This window comes from Salvelinus alpinus, chromosome 6 (assembly GCF_045679555.1).
Source record: "Salvelinus alpinus chromosome 6, SLU_Salpinus.1, whole genome shotgun sequence".
NCBI lineage: Eukaryota > Metazoa > Chordata > Actinopteri > Salmoniformes > Salmonidae > Salvelinus > Salvelinus alpinus.
This window is the reverse complement of record NC_092091.1, coordinates 74679951-74694391: the sequence shown is the minus strand read 5'-3', so window position 1 is coordinate 74694391 and position 14441 is coordinate 74679951. Positions and strand designations below refer to the sequence as shown.

The window sequence follows — 14441 nt, the reverse complement described above, 5'->3', positions numbered from 1 at the left end:
CCATTCGGCCATCGCTTATTCATATATTTTTATGTACATATTCTTATTCATTTCTTTACACTTGTGTGTAAGGTAGTTGTTGTGAAATTGCTAGGTTAGATTACTCGTTAGATATTACTGCATTGTCGGAACTAGAAGCACAAGCATTTCGCTACACTCGCATTAACATCTGCTAACCATGTGTATGTGACCAATAAAATGTGATTTGATTTGTCTCTCCCATCACCCCTCCTGTCTGTCCTATCACCCCTCCTGTCTGTCCTATCACCCCTCTTGTCTCTCATCACCCCTCCTGTCTGTCCTTTCACCCCTCCTGTCTGTCCTATCACCCCTCCTGTCTCTCCTATCATCTCTCCTGTCTCTCCTATCACCCCTCCTGTCTCTCCAATCACCCCTCCTGTCTGTCCTATCACCCCTCCTGTCTGTCCTATCACCCGTCCTCTCTGTCCTATCACCCCTCCTGTCTGTCCTATCACCCCTCCTGTCTCTCCTATCATCCCTCCTGTCTCTCCTATCACTCCTCCTGTCTCTCCTATCACCCCTCATGTCTCTCCTATCACTCCTCCTGTCTCTCCTATCACCCCTCATGTCTCTCCAATCACCCCTCATGTCTCTCCAATCACCCATCCTGTCTGTCCTATCACCCCTCCTGTCTGTCCTATCACCCCTCCTGTCTGTCCTATCACCCCTCCGGTCTGTCCCATCACCCCTCCTGTCTGTCCTATCACCCCTCCTGTCTGTCCTATCACACCTCCTGAAATGTGAAACAGTTTGTAAAATTGTTATGGTTCGTCCTCAACTTGGAATGCTTGGAATGATTTCTCTAACTATAAGTCACATGATTTCTTGATAATGTTTTGTACAGTGAGGGTGTTTAATGCAAGACAAGGTGTCCTTGTCCTTGGATGAATGTCAATAAGATGTATAACCATCATTGTTAAAAGACCCACACAAAAGTCCCATCTAACTGATGTGACCAGTGCTTAATTTGAGCCAGAGCCTGACGGAACAGAGGATGTGGAGATTTGACTTTGTTTGTTCCGGCATTTATTTGCCCAGATCCGGTACCTGCGATCAACATTAAATCAAATTGCCTCCTCGGTGGTGATGCTGAACTGGCGTGATTAGCATTGCCATCAGGAACAGTTTGCCCCACACTCCTCTCCTGGCACTGTCAGTTCTCTGGCTCTGGGGACACCGTGCGCTTCACCGCATAACACGGTGCCTGCCCAGTCACTCTCTCGCCACGGTAAGCAAGGGGAGTTGGCTCAGGTCTCCTACCCGAGTCCGCCAATTCACCTCGCGCAAATTCCTCGTAGTGTCGCAGCTCTGCTTTTGCTGTCTCCAGCTCCTTTTTCCTCCCATGTCCAGGAGTCCATGTTCCCACGCTGCTTGGTCCTTTGTTGGACGGTGATTCTGTAACGATTGTTGTCGGAAGAAGGAGAGGAGGACCAAAGTGCAGCGTGGTACGTATCCAAAATTATTTTAATCAAGATGAATACACGAGCAAAAACAACAAAATGACCAACGAACAGTTCTGACAGGTGCAACAAACACTATCCAGAAAATAATCACCCACAACTCAAAGTGGGAAAACAGGCTACCTAAATATGGTTCTCAATCAGAGACAACGATAGACAGCTGCCTCTGATTGAGAACCACACACGGCCAAACACAAAGAAATAGACAACATAGAACACCAGACATAGAATGCCCACCCCAACTCACGCCCTGACCAACCAAAATAGAGACATAAAAAGGATCTCTACGGTCAGGGCGTGACACTAGCAGTGCTTAGCCTTTTCTACTGGCGAAAGAAAATAAAAAATAACTGATGAATTACATTATTATTTTGAGTTTCATTACTCACTCAACATTCTTCCTTTCAAGCAATGTCCGTTTAAGAAGTTTAATCACCTCGTCGCCACTGTAATATTTGTGTTGTGGAGAAATGACCAGGCATGAGACGGGAGTACAGTTAGTTTTCGTTTAGTCAAAAACCCCTCGTGCTCTACAGCCCCCGGCACAATAGCGCGCATGTGCATTTCCCATTAGGTGTCGTAACGTAACACTGCCGTAATACATTACTGCTTAGTAACAGCATAGTAACTAATATAAACATATGTAGATCCCAGATAGTACATACGGGAGTATCGGAAATCGCATATCTGTCGCAAAATGTATCTGCTAACCTTATGCAACAGCAAGCCTTTTCCTTTTGGACAAAAATTATAAGAATATGGAGAGTTATGAAATTATGAAAACTGGGTATTTTGCAAATGTTGAACTTATAATATGGCTACTAATACTGGAAAAGCTAAATCAATGATTTGACGATATTCTTGTAGAAAAATGTCATGTGAATGTAAATGTCTACTTCACGATTTGCCCAAATGTACCTGGATGACTTCACACTAAATGTCATGTAGTTTGCTCATACTTCTAGTATCGGAATTACAACCAGAGTGATGGCTAGATGTGGGACCTTGCTGTTGCATTTCAAAGATGGTGGTAGAAAAAAAAACTTTTCTTTGTATTTTCTTCTACAATATCTATTGTTATATTCTCACACATTCAATTCACATTTACACAAACTTCAATGTTTTTCCTTTCAATTGGTACCAAGAATATGCATATCCTTGCTTCAGGGCCTGAGCTGCTGGCAGTTAGATTTGGGTATGTAATTTTAGGCGAAAATTGAAAAAATTGGGCAATCACTATATTTTAGCAAGTACTTTTGATACTTAAGTGTCTTTAAAACCAAATACTTTTAGACTTTTACTCAAGTAGTATTTTACTGTGTGACTTTCACTTGAGTCATTTTCTATTAAGGTATCTTTACTTTTACTCAAGTGTGAGAATTTAATACCTTTTCCACCTCTGGTCAAAAGTAGTGCATTATATAGGGAATAGGATACCAATTTGTCAGTCGGTCCCAGAGCTTACGATTTGTTTTTCTCCCTCTGCTGGCCTGGAGGACCCAGACAGACCAGGCCACCATGGCTCACATGGCTGTGTCTCAATACCCTTAAATGGCTTCCATTCCTCATAACCTTTACTTCTAGGAGAAGCTATACAGGACCTGACCAGGGAAAACTCCAGGCCTTAGATATAGACCTGGAGGTTTTCCTAGTCAGGTCACATGGTCAGGAAAAGGTCCCGGCCATATTTATATAATATTAACTGATATGAGGGGACTTAAAAAGGTTTATGACTATATGGCTATAGCTATTAACATGTATAACCAGTTCTAACCAGTTAATCTAGCTAGTGATCTGTAGGAAAGGAGGAGGAAAGATAAATAAGACTATTGGGACGTAGCCGCTCTCCCTTAACTGTGTTGGCCAGAGAGTCTCTTTATTACTTCACTGTTTAAACATCATGATTTACAGAGTCTGGACAACTGTGTGCATCCATCTAAAGAATTCCACTGTTCTGTCTCATTTTGATGATGTCATAATGACAATGGTGTGAACACCGACCCATATGTCCATGGAACGACCAAGTCATGGAGTGTAATGCAATGCATGAAGTCGTTTTTTATGTTTTGTTGTTGATTAAAACATATTTTATTTATAATGCCATTGCATGAATGTTACCCTGAAATCACGTATGTAGCTAATTACCAGATTTAATAAACTGTCATGATGATTATTTGTGTTATTTTAAGAAAATGTCCTCATTGAATACAAATGAAAACATTGAATGTGATCTATTGTATCTGGCATTTGTCTTAAATTGTCATTACATAATGTTTACTATTGACATAAATGGAAAAAAATCACAGACACAGTAGAGCCAGGTTAAATGTCATAAAGCTTTATGTAAGCTATAGAATATACATCTATAGAAGTCAATGGGTCCACAGTTACAGACTATAACATTAGAATGGCAACAGCGTACACTGTATGTGGATGCATTCAATGCAATGCAATACAATTGTAATTACATTCAATGTGACTAAGCTTGGGACTCTAAAACAGCATTGTTTCAGATTTTCATTGTATACTGCAAGCACCTTTTACTGCTTCCACCACTGTTGTCGCCACATCACCAACTCTATTAAAAAAATCTATAAAGCCATTAGCTCCTTCAGCTTTCTCTCTTGCCTCCCTTTCATGTTTTTCTCTCACCTCCTTTATTTCTTTATCTTTAGCCTCTTTTTCCAGTTTCAGTTTCTCCAGTTCCACCTCCCTGATTCTCTGCTCTTCCAACTCGCTCTTGATTCTCTTCTTCTCCTCTTTAATCGCTTTCTCCTGAGCCTCTTGTTCCATTTTCTTCAGTTGCTCCTCATGTCTGCGTTTCTGCTCTTTGTTCTCTCTCAGGATCCTCTCATTCTCCTCTTTAAGCGCTTTCTCCCGAGCCTCTTTTTTCATTTTTTCTTTCTTCAGTTTCTCCTCCTCTCTGCGTATCTTCTCTTCTTCCTCTCTCATGATCCTGTTCTTCTCCTCTTCAATCGCTCTCTCAGCCTTCTGGAACGTCTCAGTGGTGTAATGGCGTCCTCCATTCATCTTCACCATCTTGTTTATTTTCTCAAGCAGCTCAGTGACCTGGGAGGGATTCTTATCTTTGTTTTGAAAGACATGATATCCCCCATTGCATTGAGAAAGTAAACCTTCCAGACCTGGATTTTCACCCAGGAAGTTGTCAATTTTTACATCATCATCATCAAGAAGGTCTCCATGTGTGAAGAGAACCATGGTGTATTTGGATGCTTCATCACCAAATAGTTTCTGAATCATCTCCACAGTTTTCTGCTCCTCTTCAGTGAATCTTCCCAGCTTGATCACAACCAGGAACACATGGGGACCAGGTGCAGAGAAAGAGATGCATTTAGCAATCTTTCTCAGTCCCTCCTCATTGGACAATGTAGTATCAAACAACCCTGGGGTGTCGATAACAGCTACAGTTTGCTCACCCACCTTCCCTTTTGTCTTTTTACAGTATTTTGTCAGAGAAATGGAGGAACACTTTGATTCGAAAGCTTTTGTCCGCACAATGGTGTTTCCTGCTGCACTTTTCCCAGCTCCAGTCTTCCCGACCAGAACAATCCGGACCTCCTCCTTTTGTGTCTGCGGTTGGAGTCCTGTTGGAATAAATGGACACGACTGTAACCTTTTAAACTTCATGTACCACATGTTAGCACATTTTCAGGAACGGCTACATTTCTAAGATTCACACTTCTTCCTGACACACAGCAATACTTCATGGTCTGCACAAAATACTCTGTGAGCTTTGCCTGTACAGATGTAGGATCTTCATTTGAGCCAGTTTGTTACAGCAGGAAAATAATCCTGAGGCAACAGGAAATGTAAATTATGATGTGGAATTTAATTAATGGACATTTTTGTAGGGATTTATATTTTTCATGAGGGTATATCAAGTCTGAACTTTCAAAGTGGAAATTACTAACTTAAGAACCCTTTTTTAAACTCAAATACGCAACACGTTTCAATTTCCTGCTAAGCAGGAAAAACTTCAGCAACAAAAGAGTGATCAAACTAAGATCATTTTGACTACTATCAAATTCCAACAAAACTCTTAATGTTACTTTTATAATTTAAAGGCCACAGTACAAAAATAAATGTCTAATCCATGTTTTCCTTTTTAGAATCATTACATCAAGTGAAAAAGAGAACAAAAGAGAGAGAGAGAGCGAGAGAGAGGAGTGCTCTTGAACAGTGATGTACAATCAGTGCATAGTCTACTAGCATTAATGCAACATTATGTAATATGAATGTAAAAAAAAGAAATACTAAATATAACTAGAATCTCTAGTCCCAAATAAAGTGTTACCTAAAGTATTAATAAAACATCAGTTTCAACTAAAAAGATTATAATAAAATGAGTTACTGCACTAACTTGTATATTACAATGTAACTAATACTGATAACTATTTGTGTCAACTTGACAAAAAAATAAAAGCAGTGGGGTAAGATAAAAAATAATGCTCCCCATCATTATATTTCTAGAGCACATGAAGTTCAAAGGAAAAATTACATAGAAAAAAACAGCATCAATACTATTCCAAGTAATTCACTTGAGTTCCTATCGCTGTACACTAAAGGCTACTCACCAGAATTAGAATCTTTGCTGTTCATGTTTGGAGTGAAGATATATCAGTCTCAAGCACTGTGAGAGTAGTAGTAGCAGTGTATATACTCCTGTAAGGATACTAAAGAGATACAGTGTGAGAGTGGGTCTGCCCACTTGTTTTATACAGGATCTCTCAAGTGCCCACCCCCTGACACACCAATAGGCTTTCTCTTTGCTGTCAAACAATTACTGAAATCCTTTCTCACTGGTTATGACTGAAATACAATACACCATGTTGTGCCTGGTGTAAACATTGGATAACCTCTCACATATAACGATTCAGTCAAGCCAAATCAATACAACTTTGAATGTGAGTGAATTAATGATTTTCTTCTACCGCCCTGTGTGCTGTGCTGCAGGTCAGTGTGTGTGTGTGTGTGTGTGTGTGTGTGTGTGTGTGTGTGTGTGTGTTTGACACAAGATAACTCATGTTTGTCCCATGATGTCCATTTTGAGTAAATTTTTTACACCATTGATACGAATTGCTGGACTCTTGACTTCATAGGGCTGCTTGTTCCTTTCTTGTTGAGGCTGACTGACTGACTGTGTCTGAAATGGCACCTTATTCCCTATATAGTGCATTACTTTTGACCAGAGCCCTATAATAATAGTTCTAATGACAATACTGATAATAACACCTTTATTTTTAAATACATTTTCCTACACTTCAAAATGCAAAGCACAAAGCAAAGAATAACAAAATGAAAGATCAGTAGGTCTAAATCTATGCCATCATTAGTGTACTGAAACTACAGCAGCATGGTCTGAATTGGCTGCTTCCTCTAAGTCACGTGGTTGTATAGAACATGTGTCTTTGCATTACAACTTCCTGCCCCCTGACACAACGTTTGTGTTGACTCATACTAGACCTAACTCTAAGCCACTAGTAGTATAATGAAACTACAGCAGCATGGTCTGAAGTCACGTGGTTTTATAGAAAATGCATCAGGACTCAGGATAAGACCCAGACGCAGACAGTTCGAATCACATATCTTTATTTACAAAACAGGGGACAGGCAAACGAAAGGTCAAGGGCAGGCAGAGGTCCGTAATCCTGGGCAGATGTAGTAAGGTACAGAATGGCAGGCAGGCTCAGGGCAGGCAGAAATCACAAAAAAATAATAACAGAACCCCCCCCCCCAAAAGTGCCATTATTTTAGGCTACAATGACAGTAGAATATACAGTACCAGTCAAATGTTGGACACACCTACTAATTCAAGGGTCTTTCTTTATGATTACTGTTTTCTACATTGTAGAATAGTAGTGAACACTGTCACACCCTGATCTTTCACCTGTCTTTGTGATTTTCTCCACCCCCCTCCAGGTGTTGCCCATCTTCCCCATTATCCCCAGCGTATTCATCCCAGTGTTCTATGTTTGGCTGTTGCCAGTTTGTAATTGATCGTCAATCCTACCAGCATTTCTTCCCTTGCTCCTGTCTTTGCTAAAGTTCCTGTTTTCTAGTTTTCCCAGTTTTGACCATTTCTGCCTGCCTTGACCCTGAGCCTGAATGCCGTCCTGTACCTTTGCCTCACTACTCTGCATTACTGACCTCTGCCTGACAACCCTATGTTACGCCCTGACCATAGTAAGCTGTTTATTCTCTGTGTTGGTTTGGGCGTGATAGTGACTTGGGTGGGTCATCTAGGTGTATTTGTATGTCTATGGTGGCCTGATATGGTTCCCAATCAGAGGCAGCTGGTTATCGTTGTCTCTGATTGGGGATCATATTGAGGTAGCCATTTCCCCATGGTTATTTGTGGGATCTTGTCTACGGATAGTGCACAACAGTAGCTTCACGTTTCGTTTGTGCTTGTTTGTTTTGTTTTACTGAGTTTCGGTTTATTAAAATTATGTGGAACTCTACTCACGCTGCGCCTTGGTCTATTCATTACGACGACCGTGACACCCTAAGCCTGCCTGCGGTCCTGTACCTTTGCCCCACCTATCTGGATTACTGAACTCTGCCTGCACTTGACCTGTCTTTTGCCTGCACCTGTTTTAATAATAAACTTGTGTTACTTCGACACTGTCTGCATCTGGGTCTTACCTTTAACGTGATAGAAGACATCATAACTATGAAATAACACATATGGAACCACGTAGTAACCAAAAAAGTGTTAAAGAAATCAAAATATATTTTAGATTCTTCAAAGTAGCCACCCTTTGCCTTGATGACAGCTTTGCACATTCTTGTCATTATCTCAACCAGATTCACCTGGCATGCTTTTCCAACAGTCTTAAATTAGTTCCCACATATGCTGAGCACTTCTTAGCTGCTTTTTCCTTCACTCTGCGGTCCAACTCATCTCAAACTATCTCATTTGGGTTGAGTTTGGGTGATTGTGGAGGCCAAGTCATCTGATGCAACACTCCATCACTCTCCTTATTGGTCAAATAGCCCTTACTCAGCCTGGAGGTTTGTTTTGGGTCATTGTCCTGTTGAAAAACAAATGATAGTTCCACTTAGCGCAAACCAGATGGGATGGCGTATCGCTGCAGAATTCTGTGGTAGCTATGCTGGTTAAGTGTGACTTAAATTCTAAATAAATCACAGACAGTGTCACCAGCAAAGCACCCCCTCACCATCACACCTCCTCCTCCATGCTTCACAGTGGGAACCACACATGCAGAGATCATCCGTTAAATTACTCTGCGTCTCACAAAGATAATCCTCAAATTTGGACTCATCGGACCAAAGGACTGATATCCACTTGTCTAATGTCCATTGCTCGTGTTTCTTGGCCCAAGCAAGTCTCTTCTTATTATTGGTGTCCTTTTAATGGTTTCTCTGCAGCAATTCAACCATGAAGGCCTGAATCACACAGTCTCCTCTGAACAGTTGATGTTGAGATGTGTCTGTTACATGAACTCTGTGAAGCATTTATTTGGGCTGCATTTTCTGAGGCTGGTAACTCTAATGAACTTATCCTCTGCAGCAGAGGTACCTCTGGGTCTTCCTTTCCTGTGGCGGTCCCCATGAGAGCCAGTTTCATCATAACGCTTGATAATTTTTGCGAATGCACTTGAAGAAACTAAAAAGTTCTTGAAATTGTCTTTATTGACTGACCTTCATGTCTTAAAGTAATGATGGACTGTCGTTTCTCTGCTTATTTGAGCTGTTCTTGCCATAATATGGACTTGGTCTTTTATCAAATAGGGATATCTTCTGTATACCACCCTACCTTGTCACAACACCACTGACTGGCTCAAACGTATTAAGAAGGATAGAAATTCCACAAATTAACGTTTTAACAAGGCACACCTGTTAATTTGAACAGAGACAATGTATGACAAAACATCCCAGAAGTGAGAAGTGATGCATTGCGACAGATTTAGTTAACATCTAATTTACATCTGCAGTCTTCCTGTCAACATGCCTTATGGTAACCACAATCCATCTCTCATATCTCCTGACTTGTCTCTACAGTAAGATAACCATATAGATGTCTTTCTCCAAGTGTTCAGTGTAAATAATCCAGTGAGGTTCTATCCAGCAAAATACGGTCTATTGTCCAATGTTCCCTTTGTAAACCTTATATCTACATCTCCCTATACCCTGTACTAGATAGATGATAGCATTGAAAGTAAGCAGTTAAGGATATAGTTATTTGCTTTTTTATTTCAGAATTGGCAATAAAAACAATGGGTTAAGGAATAAGTCATTATTCTACCCCAGCTGGAATGAGAGGAATATTGACTTTGATCTTGATGTTTTCGACAGCAGGGGTAATATTCTTATATATGAACAATTTATAACATAGAAAGAGTTTCCAATACCCCTCAGAGTTTATTTCTGTGGTCAAAGCCGTTCCCAGTGGTCTAACTACACTAATGAATACTCCTCTTAGCTTTGGTAATGATCACAAAGTGTATCCAGAACTCAGATTGGAAGGCGTGGGCTTACTTGAGAAATCTTGTTGTAATAAAACCAACTTACACCGTGAGGAACACTTTTCTGGAACATGCTTATTCCTGACATTGTCTGGAAAAATGCATGCTTAAGACCTTATATGTATTGTATACCAAACAAAGGAAGTGCACTTTAAAGTTTTACATAAGACATATCCATGTAATTCTATGTTATCCAAATTTGTGGCTATTGATGATAAGGGGAGGAGACATGTTAAATTAGGATTTCTAAGCAATGAAAGAATTGAGATATGGATTGTGTATGTGTTCCATTCACAAGGTGAATGGACAAGACAAAATATGTAAGTGCCTTTAATAAACGGGGTTTGGCAGTAGGTGCCAGGCGCACCAATTTGTGTCAAGAACTGCAAAACTGATGGGTTTTTCACGTTAAACAGTATCCCGTGTGTATTGTTAGGTTCATAACAAACAGAGTAAAAACTCACAGATAACTAGAAAAAGCTCAAACCAAGTTTATTCACCCACTGGGTCAAACAGCTGCAAAGACATGTTTACAGAAACATATACAGTTGAAGTCGGAAGTTTACATACAATTAGGTTGGAGTCATTAAAACTTGTTTTTCAACCACTCCACAAATTTCTTGTTAACAAACTATAGTTTTGGCAAGTCGGTTAGGACATCTACTTTGTGCATGACACAAGTCATTTTTCCAACAATTGTTTACAGACAGATTATTTCACTTATAATTCACTGTATCATAATCCCAGTGGGGTAGAGGATAACATACACTAAATTGACTGTGCCTTTTAACAGCTTGGAAAATTCCAGAAAATTATGTCATGGATTTAGAAGCTTCTGATAGGCTAATTGACATAATTTGAGTCAATTGGAGGTGTACCTGTGGATGTATTTCAAGGCCTACCTTCAAACTCAGTACTTCTTTGCTTGACATCATGGGAAAATGAAAAGAAATCAGCCAAGACCTCACACAGAAAACTGTAGACCTCCACAAGTCTGGTTCATCCTTGGAAGCAATTTCCAAACGCATGAAGGTACCACGTTCATCTGTACAAATAATAGTACGCAAGTATAAACACCATGGGACCACGCAGCCATCATACCGCTCAGGAAGGAGACGAGTTCTGTCTCCTAGAGAAGAAAGTACTTTGGTGCGAAAAGTGCAAATCAATCCCAGATCAACAGCAAAGGACCTTGTGAAGATGCTGGAGGAAACAGGTACAAAAGTATCTATATCCACAGTAAAACGTGTCCTATGTCGGCATAACCTGAAAGGCCGCTCAGCAAGAAAGAAGCCACTGCTCCAAAACCGCCATAAAAAAAGCCAGACTATGGTTTGCACCTGCACATGGGGACAAAGATTGTACTTCTTGGAAAAATGTCCTCTGGTCTGATGAAACAAAAATAGAACTGTTTGGCCATAATGACCATCGTTATGTTTGGAGGAAAAAGGGGGAGGCTTGCAAGCCGAAAATCACCTTCCCAACTGTGAAGCACGGGGGTGGCAGGGGTGCTTTGCTGCAGGAGGGACTGGTGCACTTCACAAAGTAGATGGCATCATGAGGTAGGAAAATGATGTGGATATATTGAATCAACATCTTAAGACATCAGTCAGGAAGTTAAAGCTTGGTCAAAAATGTCTCTTCCAAATGGATAATGACCCCTAGCATACTTCCAAAGTTGTGGCAAAATAGCTTAAGGACAACAAAGTCAAGGTATTGGAGTGGCCTTCACAAAGCCCTGACCTCAATCCTATAGAAAATTTGTGGGCAGAACTGAAAAAGCGTGTGTGAGCAAGGAGGCCTACAAACCTGACTCAGTTACACCAGCTTTGTCAGGAGCAATGGGCCAAAACTCACCTAACGTTATGTTTAACAACTTAAAGGCAAAGCTATCAAATACTAATTGAGTGTATGTAAACTTCTGACCCACTGAGAATGTGATGAAAGAAATAAAAGCTGAAATAAATCATTCTCTCTACTATTATTCTCTATTCTAGCTCCTAGAGCATGGATGTTCTCCATTCTAGCTCCTAGAGTATGGATTATCTCTATTCTAGCTCCTAGAGCATGGATGATCCATATGTGAGCTCCTAGAGTATGGATGATCTCTATTCTATCTCCCAGACGGCTGCAATTTTAAAACTAAAAAAAGTAGACTGGCACATTGAACCACGTCGTGCGCCGCTGTTCAAAAACTGTGCTTATCATCCTAAAACAATGTCATCATATCTGTATTCTGCCAACTTAACCTGGTCTCAGAGCATTTCGTATTATTCAGTGTGTAAATCCAAGGCAATCCATTTAGTATGATATGTTACATTTCAAATGGTATGCATTAATTTGTGGATATCCATCATCCATTTCGCATGCTATACTACGAAATGCAATTTTTATGTTATGTTACGAATTCCAATTCGAACAATATGTTACGAATTTGCAATACGTATATGATACGTACAAATTAAAAAATAATTGGGCTAATCTCATTATCAATCTCCACCAAATAAATAGTTAGGTAAGAACGTTGGTTAATAGTTAGTCCAATTGTTGTTCAGTGTTATTTTCAGTTTGAGTCCATTAAAATGACCTTGTCTAAACAAACCATTTAAATCAGTAAAGTGTAATTACGTAACTGCAGTGGAGAGCATGATTTACAAGAAATCCCCTGACTGACCAGAAACGGACTTGCTCAGACCCCCCACCCCCCTTCTAAGCAGGACTTTAGTTACTGATTAAATGGGTTGTTTGGCAAAGATCATTTTAGGTGACTCAAACTGAAACTAAAACTAACATAGCAAAAATATTTAATTCAACTCAATAAAGTAACATAGATTGGATGTGTATGATTCAAAACAAGTTTAGGTACTACATGTGTTTAAATACGTTTTGTGTGTTGTGTTATTTCTGATCTTCAGATAAAGTGGTGATGGGTGACGACTTGAGGGAGAAAGAGGGTCAGCTTAAGACCAGTTACACCAACCTGACTGCAGAGAGAGAACAGATGCAAAGAGAGAAATACAAAGTTCATATCTAATAACAGCTTCTACTGTCATGAAGACAATAATATATCATGTATTGATAGATTGTAGATAATTGCTGTTTGTGTGATTAAGGAGGAATAGAATGAAAACTTAAGTCTCTGGGATGTTTTGCCATATAAAGTCATAGTGGAAGTAGAGAAAATGGTTTTGTTGAATACGAGTGTGTTGGTTTGAAAATGTGTCTTTGTACTCCCTGTGACCCCCAATATGTTATCTGGAGCAACAGTAGGATGAGAAGAGGAAGTGGCCCCAAGCAGCTCAGACCTTATCTAATATCACTGACTCATTGTCACTGACTCGTCGTAGCATATGGCGTATCATATTTTATATATATTATTATACTGATAAGTTTGATTCAATGTACAATAAACTTGTTTACCACAAAAGAGTAAAAACTCAGAGTGAAGTTGAATTGTTTAATACCAAATGACGCAACAGCTGAATACTTGTCCTTCAAGTGACTTTTATATCCAAGCAAAGCTCCCTCGCCCTTACAATGATATACTAAATGAGTTTCCACTGTCGTTGACTTAAACCCTTTCACCCTGATTTCAACATCCCTTGGCCCACTTCCTCTTCTCGTCTGGGTTCCCAGCCTGGTCTCATAGACTAGACATAACATAGTACATGTAAATCCATGACAAACAAATTAGTATTATATGTTACGTTTGGTATGGTTACATTAGACAAAGTTACTTCAATTACATTTTTCTTAATATAAAATCATATAATCTAAAATAATGGTGTGGACTTATGAGCAAATCTCGTCTGCTAGATGAACATGCCTACAGCCTACGGCATGGCGCATAGCTCATGTCGCGTTCAATTTGTAGTCTGAACGAGGAAGTCTGGACATTTCCGACTTGCTAAGTGGTTGAATGCGGCATATGTATAACTACAACCAATTAGCAAGATATACATTTCCGATTTTGGTAGTTCCGACACATCACATCACACTTTTGATGATGCGTGTTTGACTTTGAATGTGAATTTGCAAAACCTCACTTCAGCCAACCAGAAAACCGGACTGGCCCAGGGTCGTTGCCCACTGGTCACAGAGAAACTGTGCAAAAGTCACACAAAAGAAAAAAAAAAACAGGTCCATGGGTCGCCGGCCGAGCCAAAAATCTGTAGATGTGCTTTTGAGCAAGGTGCTTTAGATGTGCTTTTGAAGCTAGGGGTCAGATTTTTTTTATTTTTAAATAACGTTCCCAAGGTAAAAGGACTATTTCTCAGGTCCAGATCGTATAATATGCATATAATTTACAGATTAGGATAGAAACACTCCAAAGTTTCCAAAACTGTCAAAATATTGTCTGTGAGTATAACAAAACTGATTCTGCAGGAGATAACCTGAGGAAATCTAACTCGGAAGTGATTTTTTTTATTTTTTTATCTGTGTTTCCTGT

At 39.9% G+C, this 14441-nt stretch overlaps 1 protein-coding gene across 1 annotated transcript; it reads right to left on the bottom strand.

The window, feature by feature from the left end:
- Window positions 1-3797: 3797 nt before the first annotated feature.
- On the bottom strand, window positions 3798-6199 carry LOC139579334 (GTPase IMAP family member 9-like). Its single transcript, XM_071407898.1, has 2 exons — window positions 6077-6199; window positions 3798-5086 (listed from the first exon to the last, which is right to left on the bottom strand). The coding sequence occupies exons 1-2, from the start codon at window positions 6099-6101 to the stop codon at window positions 3999-4001; spliced, it is 1113 nt and encodes a 370-aa protein (XP_071263999.1). The 5' UTR covers window positions 6102-6199; the 3' UTR covers window positions 3798-3998.
- Window positions 6200-14441: the final 8242 nt, after the last annotated feature.

Excerpts from the sequence above, each read along its gene's own strand:
- LOC139579334 (XM_071407898.1), bottom strand. The coding sequence starts at position 6,101 with ATGAACAGCAAAGATTCTAATTCTG. Across the intron at positions 5,087-6,076 it reads CAGCAAAGATTCTAATTCTG|GACTCCAACCGCAGACACAA; the intron begins GTGAGTAGCCTT and ends TTATTCCAACAG.